Raw genomic sequence first — 22,339 nt, 5'->3', positions numbered from 1 at the left:
TACTCTTTCGTGTATATTAGTTAATACCTATTAGGCCTAATACGTTGCACTTCTTAGGATTTAATGCAATTAAAAAATCAAACATTTCTACAATACATCTAAAACAAGATAACTGTTTGCAAATTTTATTACATAAATTGACTTTATTTTTCATAACACACACGCGCACACACACACACACACACACACATATTTTATATTGTAAAGATTATGCTGTTTTAATTGGCATGCAAAAATAAAAATTAAATGTTTATCGAATAATTATATTGAAAGCAGGAAGGTAAAGATAATTGGGTGTTGTTTAAAACTTCAGTAAGTTATCTTGTTTCAGATTTTCAAATATCTACTTTTTTAATTGCACCGATCCTACGAAATATCTTGTATATTTCACCTATGTTAAAACTAAACTCTTTCAGGAAACATATATAGTTCGATTTCGTATTGAAAAGAAGAAAAAAAAGAGAAGAGATGGAAAAAGAAAGAAAACGTGTTACTATGGACTATACGTATACGCTATAGACGCGTTTACTATGTTTAGAAATAACTGTCTAAAAGAAAATAAAAAACTGTAGAATGATTTGCAATTAAGTAAATCCTTCCTCACATTACAAAATACTTTCGATGCAATATCGAATGAAAAAACCATTGTATCATATTGTTCCTCTTTCTTTTTTTAATACAAAATCCTGGTATTCTACCCTTTGTTTCGTAATATGCCGCTATGATAAAGATTCGAAAAATAGTGTCGCAACAGCTTATTAATATTATTTATTTAATTATAATGAGTATAGTTCTGATCGACAAACAATATATCTAGTTACATCGAGAGTTGATATTCGATGGAAATAATATTTTTTCTCGATATTATGCATTCAGTTCCATTATTCATATATATATCAACTCATCATCAAAAAGAAAGAATAGAATTTTCTCTTGAATTTCCTATTCGATGCTTTCCATCATGGAAATCGGATCTATCGCCATACTTTTTTTCCATTCCTTTAACTCCCTACCTACTGTCTTTTTCTTTAATTTTTCATTTCATCAAAATAAGTTTTTCTATAAATATTTCTTGTCGTTTGATGAAATTAATCAATCGAAAGTAGTTTCATGGCTCTATATGAATAGTAATTTATTGGCAGCTATATTTATCAATAAATACTATATGCTTTTTAAATTTAAATAGAAAATCTATTATTTTGTGGAACACCTTACACTGCTACGTCGGCTAAATAATGTGTTTCATCTGCAAGCAATTAAATATAGCATTTGCAATTAATTCGTCCAACAGCCTCTTTGACTTCGGTATGATTATACGTTGTCTGTTTGGAATGAAACGATTACGACTCGGATAAATAATTTCTCACCCACCATTTAATCCCTACATTTGTAATCAACTGCAACACCTGCCATTTATAAAGCTACTTATGAATTCGTCGGACCAATCGTACGTATCTTATATCAGTATGTATGTTCACCCAGGTGCACGTAAATTTCAGCTACCAAACACTTTGCAAATCAATAATTTAATAATTATAAGAACAAGATACAGTTTTATCGATTAAAAAGTTCAGAAAAATTAAGATTTTTTTTACCTAGTACCGAAAGATCGAACAATTAAATATTAAATGTTAAATATTAAAAATACCATGAACTAAATATTGATAAAAAATATTTTAGGCCGTAAAAAAGGGACATAACAGGTATGATTCTATGGTATTAAAAGATTTAAAACATCGTTAATCGTAAGATGTTTCAGTTGACTCGGCTCGTATTATAAATTATTAAAATCAATTAAGGGAAGAGCTAGGTATGATTTCTATTAATCTCGTCACAAATAATGATTTTGCAACACCGAAACAAAATGTGCGCAAAGCAAGATCATATATTACGATGTTGTCTATAGTTTTCTGATTTAAAAAATATTTAAGTTCACGCATTCCACAGAATAAAGTGCCGATATATTTAACAAGTAGTTGTCTCTTCAATGTACTCATGGTACATCGTGTATTATAACATATTTAAACTTTCAACGTGTTTTCGCTTGTTCAGCGTGATATATTCCCCCCCCCCCCTCCCAGATTTCTCTGTAGTTACATTACTATAATATCTACGGCATATGTAGATTTTAGCCGTGGAAGAGAAAGCTTTTGATTTTCGTTTCTCGATTTAATCAAACAAAATCCTACTCCCCTCCGTTCCGATAACAATGATAATGTTACTACCAATAATGTAATGATGCTCCACCAATGTTAAAACGTGATTTACTATAAGCAGACTGCGGACTTTTATGCGTTTGTGGGAAATTTAAAGGTGCAAGAAAGCTCAGGATGGTCACGATATTCAAAAATAAGTATACATATAATACCCAAAGTACAGTATTCATTATCATATTTAGTGAGTAAAATAAATCTCTTTTTTTCTTTATAATTGCTCATAAAAAGCATGACATTGCATAAATCTCCGCAGTCTAATTTTATACCTTATCCTATTTCGATCGAAGATCGAAGATCACATGGAAAGAATATATTGAGATAATCTATTTTTGATGATTTTCCGACTTTTATGTCATTTGGTGACTAAAAAAAAGAGTATCTTAATACGAAATGGTCGGAGAAGAGAATAATGGATAGATGGATATAAATATGTAAGCTTTCTGAAAATAGGTGAAATTATTATATAAAAAATTATTTTAACTTGATTAATACCAATGTTATTAATATATATATATATATGTATCTTCTCTTTTGGTAAATCTTTTTAATAAATAAAAGAGTAAGAAAGACACGTACTCATTTCAAAGATCAAACGAAAGAAGAGCTAGACAACATATTGAATTTAAAAATCGCTCTTCCATAAGAAACACAAAACGTGACTTATCATGCTCCTTCATACCATACTTGTTGCATTCGATTACCAAAATCAAAAACCAAAAAGAAACCAGAAAGAAAGACAGAGAAAATTGAAATTCCTTTGACTTGAAATTAAAACCGCAACTTCGAGCATCGCAAAGCTATCTGCTTTGAATAAAAGCTTTTGAAAATTCCTCGGCCAATTAGAACGTGCTCGATTATATCGGACTAACGGTACTTTTCATGCTTGAATCGAAATTCGTGCTATTCATACCCTCGATACAATACGGCATTACCTGTCCATGCACGCAGGAACTGGAAGTATCGTTGTTCAGGATCAGCAATAGCAAACCAGAGACCGCGGCAAACACGCCAGCGGACATCAAACCAAGCGCCGGAAGCTTTTTGGAGGAAAGAATTGGTCCATCTTCGAGTTTGAGGTAGCACAGGCCAGGTAGAACGTAAGCTAGAGGTACAGCAGCGAGGATTCCATTCAATTCGAGAACCACACCCAGACAATCTGTTGACATCGATATCAGGTATGCGACAACCACTATCGACAAAGTTATTATCAAGTATTTGCGGTCGGAGTTAGGGACGTATGCAGTATGATCTTCGAGCTCATCGGTTCCTTTAATCGCTGTCAGTATTACCTGGAACAAATTTTCACAAATTTTTCGACCTTACGTCGAACTTTTAATCTTGTATACAATTTTTTGTATAAATTTATTAAATAATCGTTTTAACGGGCAATAGATTCCATGTATTATCGTTAGATAGTGGCGGATATTCGTGCATTTATGGAAAATTTCTCTAAATCCTTCTCCTTTTTTTTACTCTCCCCGTCCAATCCTAATTTTTATAGAAAATCGGAGCGAGATTTTATAGAAAATTAGAAAAACAACCCGAGTAATCCAAAATTAACTGTACATGTTCATGAGATAATTAACATTGCGCAACAAATAATTTTCTGGCTTTAATTGACATTTAAATGAGATTTTAAGAAGAGGAGAATTTATAGAAATATATCAGTTAATTAGAAATAATTTATGCGAAAATGTTTCAAAGAAGCTGTACAATTACGCAACGAAAACTAGAGATCGATAAAAAGAGCAATAAACCAAATTGTGAATATTTTATGAATCCCGATATAATTTTATTATTTGTTATTAATGCTTGATGACGAAGGAAGATTAATTCAGTTCGTTAACACCTCTGATCACAGATATCATTAAATTATGAATTTTGTTTATCCTTTATAGTGGTTGAGGAGAACTTGATTGGAGGATATATGTTACTTCAGTGTAAATCTCGATCAAGTAACTACTTCTCCTTGAGGTGAACGCCCTGGGGGAAAGGATTACCACTGATGTCTTTTTATTACTGAGAAAGATTATTAATAGTTAAATAAGTAGACCTTCGGTGGTAGAACACTTTAAGCTATTAGAAAAACTCAATAATATTTAATTTAAAAGCTTGTATCGAATGAATTTGTTCAATTTCGAAGCATTGCAATTTTTAATTTTCAAATCGCTAATCAATTATGAATCAATTTATCCTTTGATGTTAAGTTAAACATTAACGATAATATGGCGATAAATTTTATGATTAGTTGTTAGCAAACATCTTTAGTATATGTATGCTTTGACTATTATCATATATTCTTGACGTGCAATTCAATTTACCTAGTTTCTTTATTCACGTTTCTCCACCTCCTTTTCCACGATTCACTTTCCATTATTCACGACATTCCAATATTACGCCGTAATCTTTTTTACACCCGTGCCATTTTCATTTACGACGGAATTTTCGCGTCTATCGTCTTACCTTGTTGTGAATTTAATGGGAACGAAATGGGAAATTGTCCTAATTAATAAAACTCATTCGATGCTGGAGGTAAATCTCTAAAAGTCTCTTAACACTCGAATACAAAGAAAATAGAGTTGGTTTATCGCTAAATATTAATTTTTTAAGTAAATTTTGGTAGTAATTTTTGTAGTAATTCAAATCCAAAGCAAGTACAGTTATTTCGCTATTAGATTTAATATCTAAAGATTAATTTTACGATAGGTTTTTACAACGAGGAGTCTTTAAGATGATATTCTATGTTTTATTGATAAAGTATACAATATGAATAATTTAATGTAGTTGTCTAATCGCGAAATATTAATTTTCAGCATTTAGAAAAGGCACAAAGAGCCTTGAAATATTTTGTAATATCGAAGGAAAAAGTGAACATATAACACGAATAATTCTCAAAGAATTTCAATACTGGTCTAGAACTTAAGAAAAGATATTGCCAAAATTAAGGTAACTCACCTCTCTTGTGACGAAGCATTCAATGGGAAAAGTAAGTAGAATAGTCCCGCTGAACATGACTCTGGCAAAGTTCATGAGATCATCGTCCCAGCAATAATTTTCCATAAGATCACCCTGAACGTACGCGGTAAACGTGGCATATCCGATGATTCCAAAAGCTGTTGCGATCACGAAGGAAGTGAAGAGCGACCAATGGGTGACGATGTCCCACTTTTGTTGAGTAGCCCTTTCTATAGACTCGTAGATAAGGAATGTATTATGGTGGCACATAAAGGCGAATGCCATAATTCCAACGGATGGAATAATGCCGGGGAAATTCGCGAATCGCCAACTATCCTCTTGGCTTGGCCTGAAAATCGAATCGATTCCACGTTTAATTGCCTAGGGATTGTCGTCGTTTATCGTTATTTATCGCTAATAGAAAAGGAAGAAAAGAAGGAGATAGAAAAAAACCGGGCGATAATATTGCACAGCAAATCAACGTAATGTTGAATCAACGTAATGGAAAATTTTGAAAGAGAATTTTGAAAAAAGAGGAAGGAAATTTAAAAGATCACTCACACAATTGCTGACATCGTACCCATCCGAATTAAAATAGCCAATAGAATGAAACCAACGCAGACCAACGAAAGAAACGAGATCTTGGCCAAACGAGCAACATTTCTATAAAGACACAGCGGTATAGTGATGCAAACGGTCGCGAACAAGACAACCACTTGACGATGAGCGAAAATGCTTGTCTCGCTCATCCCTGTTACCCTTATTAGCACTTTCGTCACCGTGTCGCCGACAACAACGTTATAAGAGACCATCGCTGAAAAGGAAAAGACGAATAAGTTACTGTACGAATGGTGGCCTCTTATATACAAGTGCCGCTGCACTCCAAAGTTCTCCAAACGAGCTTCAATGGTGCGCGAAAGCGAGTATTTTCCGATACGTTGCTTTGATTCAGACACCTGCTTCAGAAAGTTCACCAAACTTCTTTCTTTTTCTTTTTTCTTTACCTCAAACTTATTTGTTTTACTTATTTTTTCTCTTTTTCTTTACTTGAAACTTTGATATCTACATATAATTGTGGAACATAATAGATAATACGTGTTTCAGATAATTCTAGGTAATAAAATAGGTCGATGATTTAATTTGTAATATTTATTAATAGAAAAGACTCGCAATCGCGATTTTAATTCTCGCAATAAACGATTAAAACCCTGTTATCCTCCAAGAATCTACGGTATGACTGAATATGAAAATCATTTTCGACCAAATTATACTTTCTCTACGGTTACAAAATTTCTTTAATTTGTGAACAATTAAATTTAGAAATTAAAAGTCTTCTTTCAGGGTTGAAACTGAAGCGAGATTAAATCATAAAATTTGAAAACCGCGGCGGGATCGAAACGTAAGATAACGTTTGAATGTTTCGTTTTAGTATACGATATATAAACACTTTACTATCTTTCGTCAATGTGTAATTTTTCAAAATGTATCACAAAATTTGAAAAGAAGATATGATATTGAAGAAGAAGCGAGGAGAATAGTAGGATTAATCGTTATTACGACTACTATCTTGCGGTTATAAAAGATGTATATACCTATGAATGGATAAATGAACTGCAGAGTCGTAAGAATATAGAATCCTGTACGACCGAAACTGGCTCTCATTAAACCCTGGTAACTCATTTCACCGCAAATGTTTCCACTCCTAATCATTAAAATTAAAGAGTAATCAGTGAGGCCTGCTACTAGTATTAATAATACTATCCCGAGGCCAAATCCAGCCTGGTGAAGAGCGTAGGGTATACCTGGAAATTGTATTAATCAATGTTTCCTCCTTCTTTCGTTTCTTCATGCGATTCGAAATAATTGTTACTCCTTAAACACCGAAACAATCTTTACTTTGTCTCTTAAAAAATAAAATTAGTAGTAATTTTTATCGTAACGATGCTGCAATATAAATACATAACAGATGGTGAAATATATCTTCGTAGCTATCGGTATTATTTGCAAAGATTTAGGATAGGATAGATATTAGGACCTTCTTATACATTGTATAATTAAATTAATATTATTAGAGAAATTTGATAAGTTTAAACGTACAAGTTGTTAATATCGATAAACGAAATATTGGCAATAAAACGAATTAAATTTTACAAATAAATTTTCTAAATTACGAATCGTCTGTTTATATGACAACAAAATTATAAACTAAAGATTATAAACGAAGCGTTCGTAATTTCCAACTTGCAACTCGTCGATTCACTGTGATTATTATTAATTAATAAATGAGATCACTGTTAAACCATTATCTATGTATAAATCGTTTTCGATCCCATAACGTGTTAACCGAGTGAACACGATGGTTACATAAATAGGAGATCCCTGATGAATCATTCGTCCGATACGAGATGATCCAAAGGGAGTAGGCATCGAGCCAACAGATTCTCCCTGAAAAAGATAAAACTGATACGAATCCCAAAATTTAAAGAAGGCCAAGGTTCCTGATGCAAACCAAAGCCTTCGTATGCAAACCTATAATCTCCTATGTACATATAAACGAATACTTTTATACGTTTGCCTTTTTGCATAAAATATATCTCATTTTTAATTTACAAACAAAGATAAGTTGAGATATAAAGTTATATATGGGAATAGCTAAATAACGCGAGATGCTCGATAAAGATGAGGAAGCCATTAAAATTTTGCAGAAAGGAATCACTAATTAGAAGTGTCGACTAGATATTAAGATACATACTTGGAATTTTACACACAACCGCTTTTTATTCTACATAAATTGACATGTGTAAATAAAACGAATATATTTCATATAATTGTATTACATTCAATTACAATGACGAATTTTTCTTAATCTGATATATAGATAGATAGATAGATAAACATATATTAAAAATTTCTACATTTTATAATTCGGTGTTGAAGGATTTTTTAAATTATATCGTATATTCGAATTACCAATAACACCACTGCCAATGATGGAATTGATGAAATTAAAACTGGCCAGGGGTAGACTACTGAATTTTCCAGATTCTTCGTTCTTTTCCTATAAAATTATATCTCATTTATATCAACAAGAAATAAAATAAATTAGAGGAAGAAAGAAAAATAATAAGAGTAGAATATGATTTAACAAGAATTAGTTATATCAAAGAGCATACAGTGATAAAAGAAAATAAGTGAAAAAGTTTCTTGTCGAAGTATTCGTATTAATCAAGCACAGAAATCTATAATTACTGATTTAATTTAATAAAATTCTTGTTATTTGAGGCAAGAGAAAAAGATCGAATCGTTCGTCGAAAGATCTGATAAATTGTAAATCCTTTGATTTACCACGTCCAAGCTTTCAACTATCTAATATTCGTATATACGTGTGTTACTATAAAAATTATATATTAGTAATAACTAAAATCAAATTTGCATAGAATATCTTTGCGTTGAAAACATTATGCGAATAGACATTTTAATAATAAAATATTCTGTTAGCATGATGCCCGACCGGTGGAATATTCGCTCGATAGGAATTTATATTATACATATATAGAGAAATATCATATTGTAGTCCGATCTCATTCAGAATGATTGAAATCCACTGTTCGATTTTCAACGTTCCAATTTGAATTAATGATCATGGTAATCGACGAAATTCTTTATTTTCTATTCTTCGTATTATATATTTAATTTCATACAATTACGAAATATCAATCCCAGATATTGATTGTAACAAAACGAAAATTGGCGAGAGGATAAAATATTTCATGCAAAATTCATGCATACGCTTATTTAACTCTGGCATAAACTACGATCGATCGAATATAAAATCTAGTTAATTAGCTGTATTTCTTACCCCGACAAGTTGTCGCATGTCGTCGTAAGATTCCTCCGAACCCAGACTGCCACCCTATTTTAAAGCCAATATTAATAGCAAGGTTCACTTCCGAATATTAATCACGATAAAATCATTAGGCGTAAAATTACATTCTTTGGAACAATGTTCTCCTCTTTTTATTTTTACCTTTCTTTTATTCGATCACGTTATATTTGTCATATAAACGAATGATAATAATGGTAATAATAATAATTTATTTGTGCTTTTGGCCGATAGCGTATTACAAAGAGGTTGTTGCATTCTTATTCCCAGCTTCTCACTCTATATCTTTTACGCTACTCTATATCTTTTACATCGAGAGCTTAGTTACTATATTATATTGCTATCTTATCGCGTTTACATAATTTATTAATTAAACATTACTAATGATACAAACGAAATTTTCAAACACGAAAAACGATCAAATTTCGATAATCTTCATATTAGGCAGTACTACCAGAGACTAAAATTTTTCGATTTTTAAGGATGAAAAATTTACGAAATTTGTAATCTTCTCGATTGATACATTTAATTCATAATATTATTATGGTTTATTAAACTCGTCATAATTTAATAAAATTAAAGAGGTATAAATATATATATTGAAAATAGTGAAAGTATCGCTATAATCAAATATATTGTTCCATACTTACCGTTTGATAGTGTTATTCCGAATATTATTGTTTATAAATGTTACGAGTAATAGAAATATTGAAATTGTCCCATTTACATGCCCCACCCCGTAGACACATATTGTATGGATGTACGTAGTAATAAGATTTGTGCAACTGACGACGTTTCTGATACGATTGAAGTTAATTCATGGTGTTGTGAATTAAACTTTTAGTTCAGAGAAACTATAACTCTACGCGTTATCAGAGAAGTTAAGTTAAATTAGTATTAAATACATTAATTTATCATAATTTAACATAAAAGAAGTTTCTTATGAAATTTCATAATTAATATAATATAATATATAAATTAAATAGAATTGATTTTCTCGCGTTTATTCGTCGAGATTTTATATCCATTCGGGCCTCCATCTATCTATACATTCTCGATTACTACGTAAATAGGATAATATCTCGAGGCATTCAGAAAATACTACCGCAGGATATTTAAAAGCATGGACATAAAGAGTAATAATTTCTGAAAATAATTTCAATATAGCACGTACAGACAGTAAAAGAAATGATAATAAAGAGATACGTAGAAAAAAGAACGCGTAGATGTATATCCGATGAGTTATAGATTTTTCCTCTTTGTCACGATAACACTAAGAATATCTTTGAATCAAAAAACTACATCTCTCCCTCTCTGTCTGTCTGTCTGTCTGTCTGTCTCTCTCTCTCTCTCTCTCTCTCTCTCCCCCCCCCCCTCTCTCTCCCTCTCTCTCTCTCTCTCTCTCTCTTTGCTTTAAATAGTTACAATTTTGAAAAATAAATTCGTCAGAAAGAATCTGTAAAATCATTTTTCACGAATCACTTCAAAACCTTTTTACTTCAGATTTGCGTTTAACTTCCACTTCACTTTAACGACCGATCTCTAAATAACAAGGAGATCACGAAACTTTACTTGAATCTAAATTACGAGGCCAAATTTTCAATCACATCCTCCGATACTCGGAAATTAACGATGAGCAGGTACGTCTTACGAATAGCACGATTACAGCGAGACAAACATCGTTTTCCGAACTTGCGATCTATTCGAAAACTCAACCACCATCGCGTTTCACATATTCACTTCGATTCAATTACAACCGAAACGACAGAAATCACTTCGATTCGCGCAAATTCACCGTCCAAATCAAGTTACAAATCCGAAACTAGTCGCGCTAGCCACTTCAAACAAACCGGATTATGCGAAATCCTACCAGTTACTACACCTATCCGTATTCCTCTGCAATGTTCGTAATAATTTAAATGACAGTGTTAGCTCACGGCGAAGAAACACTACTCGAACAACGCATTGTCTACATACGTCACCGTGTTCTCCGAGGAACTAACAAAGAAAATAACAGTGATTCACGGTCAGGTCGTAGAAATCGTGATTTTTACTTACGTCCTCGTAGTTGTTCCTCGCGTCCAGGATATAGCTCTTCTCGTTAGCGTCCAAAGCCATCGCGGGATTTTGTTGAAAGCGGAAGAATCGAAGGTGGAAACGAGAATAAACGGAAAGCTTAAAGGGAAGGTTCAACGTGAGAGTAGGATCGAGCAGACGTCTGAGGCGACTGCACCCTTCCTATCTAACCGAGCTTCCGTTTTCACCTCCCCGTTACAACCCCTCCAGCGGCATGTACATACAGTGGTTGCGATGGGTGCGTGCGCATTGCACACGTTCCTGTTTTTCTGCGTTATCGAGGTCCGCCGTTGTCTTCGTTATTGTCCTCCCCCTCAATTTTTCCCCCCGCCTCCGCACACGGTTCCCTTCAACCAACCCTTTGGGACTGTAAACTCGATCTATGGGATTAAGTCGAACGGAAACACACTGCAACACGTACGACAAAACGCTAAGTCTTTGGCGAAATTCGCGTTGAGATATAAATTGTACATGTTATGTATATAAATTGTCGCTATAATGCTGAGGAATGTGTGTGTATGTGTTTTTTTTTTTTTTTTTTTTTTTTTTTTATATATATATATATATATTTAATACTGAATTAAAGGTCGTTTGGACTAAAATGCAGAGATATTTCAGAAGCGACGTTAGTTGATGATTTATATTATAGTCGAATTGTTTTCACTACTGACGACGCGCTGGTTTTATCCACGATAACATGATTCATGTAATTACAGTGTATATATTTTCTACATTTCCATATAAATGGAAATAAACTTGATGATAATGTCTCTGCTCGATGGGGATATGTTTGTGTTGTATTATTTAAGAAGATGTTTAGTCGCAGCGTTTGTGCAGTTTCGTTGTTTGTTTTAGAAGTTATAAATGTCAAGAACGAATACGTTCAATTTGATGAAAAACAATTATTTCAATATGGAATTAAGATTCGTAACCTTCTTCTTTACTCCTTTTACTTCTTTTCTTCTCTTATAGTTAATCATCGTTGTTCATGCGCGCAACGCAACTTTCGTGAAAATATTGCAGATACGCGATTTTGTATGTTTATTTAAGATAAATTGATTTGTTCGAAGAAGGAAATGCAAAAATGTCCTGTTAAAAAAGAAACAGTAGAGGAGATAAACTAATGATCGATCGTAGAATAAATTATTACTGTTATTATTTATTATGCTTTGTACAGTAAAGTTCTATCAAGTTGTAAAGAAATCATGCCTTTAAGTAGAAGATGACACTTATAGTCAGACCCGTGCGAAACCAGAGGCACCGTGAACAATTACTGGTAAACATTTTCTTTTTAATAGTCAAACTTTTTTTTCTTTAAAGCGTAAAATACAATATTGAATATTACTAAAGGGTGATGTTAGTAATATCATAGTATAAAAACTATAACGTAAACAAGGAGTTACCCTAGAATTATTAGTTATCTGATAATATTACTGTTCGTTAAAACTCGCTCGTAGTTATTAAACGAAGAAGAGAAATGAAAAGAAAATATCGCGTATATTTAATAAATGGGTACATAAGCTTTTGACGCAAAAATATTTAACAATTTTAAAGAGGCATCTTTCGTTGAAGAATCGATTTTTAATTAAAACTGTAACTTCGTTTCAATAATTAATTCTTAACAATGTTGTGGCAAAAAATAGAAATTACATAATGAACAATTATCGATATTCGATTAAATACAATACTTAATATTTTATAACGAAGACACCAGTTATCGAATATTTTATTGACTGTACAAATTAGTTTGTAACGAAAAATAATTATACGTAAGGACAAATTAGATAAATTAGATAAATAATAATACAATAATTACTCCTTAATTATTACTTATTAATGGTAATTCTTACATAAATAAATGTAGTAATAACAAATTAGACAGGCAGTTGACTAATCATCGATTTCTGATTGATAATCACCAATTACGTTAACTTCCTCATAGCAGTATTTTTTCAAACCTGTATGTTTATATTTTAAAACACGATAAAAGCTAAAGCCACGTTTAAAGCTACTTCGATAGATTCCCCGTAATGCTTATTTGAAAGATATACATACCTGAACATATATGTATATTATTGATCAAATTTTTACATAATTTTGTTTATTAAGAAACGGAAAAGTCTCGATAAATGTTCTTGAAATCAAATGCAAATAGAAAACAGTGCTTTTATATGTGTGTGTGTATATATATATATATATATATATATATATATTTATGTTTAAGAGATTGCATCGCCAACTTCTCTCTCTCTCTCTCTCTCTCTCTCTCTCTCTCTCTTTCTCTCTCTTTTACTTTTGTATACTATAGAATAAGATCTATCGTTGAGAAATCTATTGAGAAAATCGATATTGTTGCCCGTGTTCGCTACAAGAAGAAAGCAGGGGAAATTTGCAAGACATAATGTAAAAAAGAACCTCGTCTAACGCTTGTACTTGTCTAATCTTGGTATTCAAGAATGTCTCGAAGGATTTTGACAAGGTACCACGAACCATCCGTTGTTTCCGGAAACTGTCGGACCCACTTGAGCGTTGCTCAAAAGAGCATTGTTCGTCCTCTGATTCTTCATGATTTCCAACTGACGTTTCAAATTTCGATACAGCTTTATGAGAGACTCCTGTAATCGAGAAAGGAACGAAAATTAATAATTCGATTTGCAAAAGCATGATATAAGAAAAATTTTAATTCTGAAAAAGAAACCTTCAAGGACTAGAGAATTGATAGATTCTTTTTCATTCATAAAATTTAAAAGTTTGCAGATATTTTGCGTCACTTAAAAATTACATCTTTGCGATCCTTCTACATAAATGAAATAATTTTTTTTACCTGATAATCTTTGTTTATATCAGCTTACCTTTTCATCCTCCAGTTTCCTGAGTTCCTCTTGCTGCCTTAAACTGTCTATGGTCAAATTTTTTAGCATTTCATTTTTGTGCTGCCCCAAAAGCGCTATCTCCGTTTGCACCTTCAAATATTCTTGCGCCAGCTGTTTGTGCTCTTCGAAAATTTCTTTCGATCTTTCGCAAGTCTGATCAGGCGTCAATGGCCTTAGATCCGCGTCCAAAAGACGATAAACGTTGTCTAAATCCTTGTCAGTCGTACTATTACCTGTCAAACAATAATTATAGCCGAAAGTTAATCCGATTAATATAAATGATCGTAAGTAACTTATTTTTGTTTTTACTCTATCCAGTATAAGACCGATGCAAAATAAATTGATATTTCCTCAAATATGACGAATACATTGATTAAACGTGTGCATTATCAACAGATCAGTAATCAGTCTAAACTCGGACTTGGAACCTGTTCGTATAAAAAGTTAATTTTGATTATGTCAAAATTATAGCACACTTAAATTGCCCAATACTTTTACTCGAAACTATTAGAAAGAATATATAGAAAGAAATATGGAAACACGTATTTATGGCTTATTTTACTTTTTACTAAACATTCGCAGGATAAAAAGGATAAAAGAAAACTTTAAAATAATAAACTTTCCTATGTCTCTTTCATGAACACCAAATGAATCAAAATGAATCAAATTCAAAGTGATCACAGCAAAGTTATCGACTCTTGCTGCACGCCTGTTAAATCCATTTTGAATTTAAATTAATTTCACAACTTTATCTCGATTTATTTTGAGGATAACAATACTGTACAAACATTCGTTCGATTCAAGTGAAATACCCTCGTACATTACTTGATTCAAAATTTGTTTTTCTGCTTTCCTCCAAAACAAAAACTGCTAGTACTAGTTATGCAATAATTACACCGAATTAAGGCATAATCGCTTTCGAAACATATTACAGAAACATTAATAATATGTTAATTTCCGTACTAAGCCTGCAAGCTACTCGTTCCACCAATTTAAAATTTAATCCCTAATTTTGACCTTTAATCACATTTATCACATTTGGCGGGTTCAACTCCGCTTTCCTTCTAGCTCTATCGCGTGATTAGTAACGACTGACTGTTCGACGTTCGATCTTACAATGTTGAATATCGTGTAAAATCGTATAATAAAAGCTCTATCGCGGTTTACTCGAAACCCTCCTAATAAAAATTAAAAAAGAAAGGCACCTCGTCATACCATCAACGACGAGAAGAAAAAGAAAAACAGAGCAAAGTACTAACGTAGCAAAACCCAGCACCGCTTTAGGGTGTCCGTGGCGACGATATTTGGGTATTCCTCGCACATTTCCAAATACTGGAGCCTGTCGAGGCTTCGTTCATAATAGAATCAAGTATTCGTTCACATGAAAGATGTCACTCTCCGATTAAAAGTTACCACGAACCACTCTTTGATCCGGAGGATGGCGGTCGATCGAACTCGTCCGTGAAAGATGAAAAAAATGCAGATGGGCGGGGGAACGAGAAAACAAAATTTCCAAGAAACGAAAAATTTCTTTTCGATAGCGAGGGTGAGAGAAAAAGAAGAAAGAAGAGAAAAGACGGTCGTTCTTGGTGATGTGTCGGGAGAGCACTAAACAAACGTGCATCTATATTGGGCCTGGTGAGTCAGCTACACCTGCTTCGAGGTATCCCCCACCAGACAGGACGTGCAAGCACGAGCCAAGAAGAAAATACGGTTCTTCGGCTCTTAATTCATCTTCAGGGCTGGATTAAGTCGAAGCTCTGATTTCCATGTTGATGCCGCAGCGAACAATTAAGAAATCCAATGGGGGACAGGCATTATCTATCCTGGGATCGTCTTTCTTTGGGAAGCATATGCTTCAACTTTGGAAACTGTATCAACAAGAATAATATTTCAAATAAGAAAATAATTTCGTTTGATAAAAACTATTGAAGTAGAATATATAATTTATCACTTAATATACTTTATTCTTTATACTTTTATCCAGATCATTCGGCTGTTGCGGATATTTGGAAAATTAATTTATTTCTTCTCGGTTTGTCACTTTATAGTTATATATATACAATCTGATAAAAAGTAGAAAGTGCATGGTCTGTTTTTATTTACTTGGGTCTTTTAGGACAGAGCTTTTATCGTCGTCGATAGGTGTCAATCAAAAACAAGTTCCCCTGATTAGTTGTTCGTTAAATTTAGTATACTCGTACAATGTGACTGCTTTTGCGGGCCCTTTGCCAGGGTAGATTTCGCCGATCGACGAACTCCCAAAGTATTCGTCACGGTGAAATCACAACGTGCCAAGGTGCGATGTTTTAACTTCTTTCTATCGCTCCGTTCTCACGTGTTTTTATATTGAAAGGAAACAATATTTGTACGTAACATATGTACAGATTAATCATAAGCCAAATATACATAAAACTATAAATAATTATAAATATAAATATTAATCATTTGATTCAGTAAAAGTCTACAATTTTTATCAAATTAATTAATAGATTTTTAAAGATTTTTAATAAATTTTAGTGACTTTGATTGATTTCTTATATCTTCAAATTATATTTTATTCGATTAAACAGAAATAAAACCGAATTTCGCAAAAACGCAAATAAAATCAAAGTGCAGACATAAGTGTTAATTATTTACAAAAGCAATCGAATGACGACAATGGGTTTGCCCGAGCGCATCACATTCCGCGCTAAAAGGAAGGTTTTGTGGAACATACGGAGAACGTTATTTTGGGATTAGAGTACTATCGCGGTGAGTCACAAATTCAAAGTTCTAGCCCCGAACAAGTTCCCCTTCCTCTGCTGTTATAGAACAACGGCGAGGCCATCGACAAATAACAATTTAATAATTGCGCTATACGTATATGATAAGAAACTAAGAAATTATGTATTCCATAAGATAAAATACATGTATAAATATTAACAAAAATAAAAACGAGAGAGAAAAAATTTCGTTAAAATTTTCTATTACTAAACAAATGGAAAGCGTAATATTTATAACACAATATATCTACTTATAAATCATTTGTTATCGTTTGTATAGTAACTGTTTAAAACAATTTTTCCATAATCAAAAGCAAAATTGGTTAATTAAAACAAAATTTATAATTTAAATATTTTATAATAAAGATAATAATAAACTTACTTTGTGCAGTATTCTTTATCTTTAGAATAGGAGATTCCAATGGTGAGTCGGAACTTGGTAATCCCCAAGCATTCTAGAATTATAAAACATAAGAATATGTTTGTGTCAAAGATGTAAATACGTGAATCATAATAACTACAAATCTTGGAAGATATTTATAATTCTTTCATTAATTAATTAATAATAATTTAATGATATATAAACAAATCATTATTTTTCAATTAAAAGCTACTAACCGGATCACATTCAACGTAAAGTTGAGGAAAATCTTTAATCTGGAATTCTTTATTGGATGGATCGTTTGCTGAAATATTATTTTTAGGAGGTGGATCCCTGAAATCGTAGAAGGGATTCGATGAACTGTTTTTTTCATTAAAAATTTCCGATTTTTCTTTGGAAACGGGTGCATTAGCTTTAATAGTACCGTTGGCAGCATATCCATTTATTTCAGAATCCATAGTATCAGTCACGTCCAAAGTATCATCTTTAGAAACCTGGTTGTCAATAACTTCCTCTGACTCAACATCTTCTACAATATAAAATTACATTATAATTAATTTATATAATCACTGTTGTTGTGTATAAATGTTTATAAATAAACATTTCATATTTAAAATTATTATCTGTTATTAGTAAACATTAATCATTTGTTAAAACTCATAACTTCGGATCGCTTAAATTACTTATAAAATATTTTAATAATATACAAACTTCGGGAATATTCCACTGGTTCTAGATGTCCATTAAAGAATTGTGATAAGGTCGTCATTATTTCTACAACAGCATCCATTGATGGCCTTTCTTCGGGAGATTTGTGCCAACATCTGAAACAACCGTCCGTTTCTTTTCTTACTACATCTTACAAACGATTTATAAATGTTTATTTAGAATGTAAGAAGATAAGTAATAAAAATAGAGGGGCATGCTGGCCAAAATCACATATATAAAATAATTTATCAGAATAGATAATTTATTAGAGTAGGCATAACAAAAAAAATAGATCTCATTTCCTCTATACCCTTCTGCTGGAAAAATGACTTTAAAATCGAATATCGATTATTGATTATATCTTGATTATATTGATTATATTTTCAAGGATAATGTACCAGAAGAAATAGGTACATTTCATTTTTCCTATTTCCTACAGAAAAGTTAAAATATAACAATTTTAAATTTCTCTCTTTTTACAATTATACAATCGCAACAATAATTCATAACTAACATAAATTTCAATATTTTATGCAATATTTTCCATCCTCTCAAATTCTACACTTTCCCTTCCACGATCTACTGTCAACAAAATTTATGATGAAAATAACTGGGAGCACTTCTTAAATTTCTTGCTAGAAGATCCATGGAAACTACCATAGACATTGATTTGAAAAGCAAGTCATTCCTTCTAATGTTGAATCATCATGCGAAAAACGAAAGGGAAAGTAATCTCGCCATCTGGCTCAGTCGAATCCTTAATGGACAAATATCATTGAAGACAATTTCACTTACCACTAAAATTTGCTCCCAGTGCCTAACCATTGAAGGGGATGAAAGAGTGGATTGTTGTCCCAAAGGAGAATCCATAGTTGCTAAAGGACCTTAATTTCTTTAAAAGAAAATATTATGATGAACTATGTGCCCCAATCTTCACCCTCACTTAGGACAAAACCTAAAATTCATAAGAAGAAATTTAGAAAAGCCCTAATTAGAAACGCAGAACAATCTCAGAATGAGGAATTATGAAACTGTTAAAGTTATCCTAGCACCAGGTAGATTGACCACCACCTTACACATTCCTATTCTAAAATACTCTAAACTATTCTAAAATACCAGCATTCCAAACAATCAATCCGATAGTCATACCCTTCAACATTTCTACATTCCCTCCTTATACCTCGATCAAATTCCAACTGATTATTGATTGATGACTATTAACTTATCATTCCCTAATTCCCATGATCTTAGACATGATAATTAAAAAGCTTAGCATAATCGGCCACATATTAGAATATATCAGAAATACTGATGATATATTAAATACTTATAAATTAAACTATTCGCATTATCTTCTATTTTTTTAGTACTTAAGACCATTGATTATTTAAGAAGAAGAATAACAAGCAGTACACATAATCATATTAAATACTTTTAAACAAATGTTTTTCTGTTACAGGAAAGGAAGATTCGAAGACGCTATGTATAAGATCTTAAATTTCAACCTGTATAGGTAATAGCTTTTCACAATTTAAATTGTGAATAAATAGGAAATTCATTAAAGATTACCATAATAATGATTCAATTACACAATTGAATCCTCATAAATAATATCAGAATAATATGATGACTCTTCAGAGAAGAATATTTTAAACATACAACTTTTATGTTATGAGAGAAGGGTTTATTCTATTACAATTTAACAAAATACATCGTTAAAAATGATTTGGGCACAGCATATGGAAAAATTATCGAGATATTACATACAAATAAGATGCAAGTAATGTAAAATAAATATAAAATTATTTTAAAAAGCTCTAAATAACAATCAATATACTTAAAAATATTTTTCCACCTGAAAAGAAGTTTTTTCTATGAACAAATTTGTGTAATTACCAATTATCAATCAGATAAAATGAAAATTTTCTTAATTAAATGTTTAATGATAAAGTCTTTAAAGAAATTTTTTTAAACATAATAATGTTATAATTATTTTCAAGCGTAAAATATGTTAAAATACATAAAATATATTAAATCTAAATACTTGTAAATATACTTTTATATTTCAATAATCTGCAGTTAATTCCAAGAAGCAAATAGAATATTTGTTATATTTTTTCCTACAACATATACTTTCAAATACTAATATTTTTTATCAATTACCATTATTTCTATCACATATTTAGTAACATGTGTCACTATTAAAACAGATAATATGACTTTATAAAACAAAGAAAATAATTAATCTTAACTCCTTTAGTAATTTATTAGAACATGCTTTATTAATCATAAAAGTGAATGATTATAAATATTAATAAATACCTGGTCATGAGATCTTCAATTGGTTTAGGGCAACCCTCAATTAAAGGAGGTCTTTGTCCTACATGTACTGCCCACATTATTCTGTAAGCTGAACCACCAATTTCATCAAATGGTTTCTTCCTTGACAATATCTCCCACAAAATAACACCCCAACTAAACACATCACACTTTTCGGTATATCTAGAACCCTCAAATACTTCTGGAGCCATCCAAGCAGCAGAACCTTTGTTGTTAGTCATATATGTGTTTAGATCACAGGCTGTACCAAAATCACAAATTTTAAGAGTTTGTCCACCCATAACTAACAACAAATTTGGTGGTTTTAAGTCTCTGAAAATATAAATGAAATCTGTTGAAACGCTACAGATATCATTTGGATAAAAAATAAATTTCCAGATTGTTATATTATGTCCTTGATAAAAAAAAATATATATTTAACTTAATTTACCTGTGAATTAAAGGTTTTGGTTTCATATTGTGAAGATATGCGACACCACGTGCACATTGCAAAGCCCAACTCATTGCATGTCCTGCAGTATATTGTGGCTGAGGATTGCAATGCAAAACTGCAATATATTAATAAAACAAGAAGTAAATGTAACATTTAATTTAATAATTAGATATTTTAATAATTATTAATGCTTGATGATAACAACACAACATGAAACAATAAAAAGCATCTAATGTCTTGTTAAACAAATTAAATCTTATGCATTATCAAAGCAAGCAACAATAATACTTAAACTATAACAATAATTCAGAACTCTATTTTATTAAAAAAATGAAGTTCTATAGAATTTAAAAAAGTTAATACCATTATATAATGAGCCGCCTTCTGCATATTCCATAACCAGGCAAACCGGATTTTTAGTACAGGCACCATAAAGTTTTACAATATTGGGATGCACAACTCTAGATAATTGCCTAACTTCTACAGTAAAAGCCTTTTTTTCACCTTCTGAGTTTATATACTTTATAGCAACATATTGTCCCCTCCATTTTCCTTTCCATACTACTCCAAAAGAACCTTTTCCGACTACCTACATAAAAATAAATAATGACCAATTTATTATTGATTTAATTTAGTGCTCTTCAAATTTTAAAATAAATCATTTCTTTTTGAAAAATGAAGTAACAAGTAAAGAATATTAATAATGTTAGATAAACATAGAAGCTGCATGTAACCTTAACAAAATGGAAAACAATACAAAGATATAAAAATTTAATATTTTATTTATTCTTCTTTAATATACTCTGTATTCTACTAAACGATGTTACTAATTTTTAATTAAATTATTTTCACATAATCTATGTCAAATTTTAAAAAATGACACATTTACAATCTATTAAAATAAAAAAATTTTCTTTTTCTGTTTTTTTCTCAACTTAATGATATTTCAAATAAAAATCTCTCTCGTTATCTAAATCAAAATTTGAATATTAAAGTACAGAAAATAGAAAGGAGCTTCGTTAACATCAATTTGCTTAAAAAATATTCGAAGATCGTCATTTAGGTTATATTTCAAACAAAATCAGATAATCAAGAAGGATAAATTACAAAAATTAAACGCAACTGAATATAACATTTGAGAAATGTTTTATTGAACGACGATTAAAAAAACAAAAATTTGACTTGTTCGAACAATAATGAAAAGTTACTGCATAATTATGATACCTGCTCTGTTTCAATTTCATCGTAGTTAATTTCTTCTACAAACTGCTGCTGATGGCTTACTAATTCCTTACCCGCCATCACACACAGTCGACATCACATTAGTTTCAGGGCACATTTAATTACCGGGCGTATTTATCATGAACGAATATTTATTTAAACTCCGAGCTCAAGCTCCTTTGATATTTTCCATTTTATTAACATTCAGAAGGCATGTGTAGCGAGAAAGTTGTATCGATAGATGTTCATCATTCGATAGATCGATCTGTTGAAATACGATCCATCGTTAAACATAGAAAACGTGATTAAATTTATGCACTAACGAAAACAGAAACATTAAATTATTTTTGTTTAATCAAAAAGCATACCAGTTAAGACATGGAAAAAAAGTAGAAAGAGAAATATGTACACATATATGTAAAATGAATGTGCACTACGTACTACCAGGTACTACGTAACGACGTTTAATAAGTTTACTTCGGGGCTT

General features: G+C 31.4%; 3 protein-coding genes and 1 long non-coding RNA gene across 7 annotated transcripts in view; 2 read left to right on the top strand and 2 right to left on the bottom strand.

Moving 5' to 3' along the window:
• LOC139992540 (mitogen-activated protein kinase kinase kinase 7) overlaps positions 1–22,106 on the bottom strand; it is a 207,495-nt gene extending 185,389 nt beyond the window's left edge. The window contains exons 1-9 of one of the 2 annotated variants that reach the window (XR_012453398.1): positions 21,856–22,106; positions 20,995–21,220; positions 20,629–20,746; positions 20,181–20,510; positions 17,862–17,974; positions 17,387–17,679; positions 17,151–17,223; positions 13,983–14,236; positions 13,510–13,745 (exon numbers count right to left, since the gene is read on the bottom strand). Coding sequence is in view for 1 of the 2 variants with exons in the window: in XM_072013468.1 (XP_071869569.1) it covers positions 13,581–13,745; positions 13,983–14,236; positions 17,151–17,223; positions 17,387–17,679; positions 17,862–17,974; positions 20,181–20,510; positions 20,629–20,746; positions 20,995–21,220; positions 21,856–21,933 (1,650 nt within the window). In the remaining variant the exon portion in view is untranslated. Of the gene's footprint in view, positions 1–12,269; positions 13,746–13,982; positions 14,237–17,150; positions 17,224–17,386; positions 17,680–17,861; positions 17,975–20,180; positions 20,511–20,628; positions 20,747–20,994; positions 21,221–21,855 lie in introns of those variants that run through there. The other variant, XM_072013468.1, reaches the window with a different exon arrangement.
• On the bottom strand, positions 2,328–11,253 carry LOC139992548 (putative sodium-coupled neutral amino acid transporter 11). Of its 3 annotated transcripts, none has more exons than XM_072013479.2 (7): positions 11,113–11,253; positions 9,031–9,084; positions 8,142–8,229; positions 6,764–6,973; positions 5,733–5,985; positions 5,172–5,520; positions 2,328–3,505 (listed from the first exon to the last, which is right to left on the bottom strand). In XM_072013479.2, exons 1-7 carry the CDS (start codon positions 11,170–11,172, stop codon positions 3,071–3,073), a joined length of 1,449 nt encoding a protein of 482 aa, XP_071869580.1. In that variant the 5' UTR covers positions 11,173–11,253; the 3' UTR covers positions 2,328–3,070. The 3 variants fall into 3 exon arrangements, with proteins under 3 accessions (XP_071869580.1, XP_071869581.1, XP_071869582.1); XM_072013480.1 differs by lacking the exon at positions 11,113–11,253 and adding an exon at positions 10,925–11,079; XM_072013481.1 differs by lacking the exons at positions 8,142–8,229; positions 9,031–9,084; positions 11,113–11,253 and adding an exon at positions 6,974–7,180 and having other exon boundaries at positions 6,764–6,873.
• LOC139992578 (uncharacterized) lies at positions 2,957–3,631 on the top strand. Its single transcript, XR_011801144.1, has 2 exons — positions 2,957–3,086; positions 3,165–3,631. It is a non-coding gene; the product is annotated as an uncharacterized lncRNA (long non-coding RNA).
• Rpn3 (regulatory particle non-ATPase 3) overlaps positions 11,400–22,339 on the top strand; it is a 74,039-nt gene continuing 63,099 nt past the window's right edge. Inside the window, exon 1 of the mRNA XM_074111979.1 lies at positions 11,400–11,403. The gene's annotated coding sequence lies outside the window, so the exon portion shown is untranslated. The remainder of the gene's footprint in view (positions 11,404–22,339) is intronic.

The sequence above is a fragment of the Bombus fervidus genome, chromosome 11 (assembly GCF_041682495.2).
Source record: "Bombus fervidus isolate BK054 chromosome 11, iyBomFerv1, whole genome shotgun sequence".
NCBI lineage: Eukaryota > Metazoa > Arthropoda > Insecta > Hymenoptera > Apidae > Bombus > Bombus fervidus.
The sequence above is the reverse complement of the archived record's forward strand: the minus strand, read 5'-3'. Positions and strand labels throughout refer to the sequence as shown.

Excerpts from the sequence above, each read along its gene's own strand:
- LOC139992548 (XM_072013479.2), bottom strand. The coding sequence starts at position 11,172 with ATGGCTTTGGACGCTAACGAGAAGAGCTATATCCTGGACGCGAGGAAC. Across the intron at positions 8,230-9,030 it reads ACATGCGACAACTTGTCGGG|GAAAAGAACGAAGAATCTGG; the intron begins GTAAGAAATACA and ends ATAATTTTATAG. Across the intron at positions 6,974-8,141 it reads CATTGGCAGTGGTGTTATTG|GTATACCCTACGCTCTTCAC; the intron begins GTAATTCGAATA and ends TACAATTTCCAG.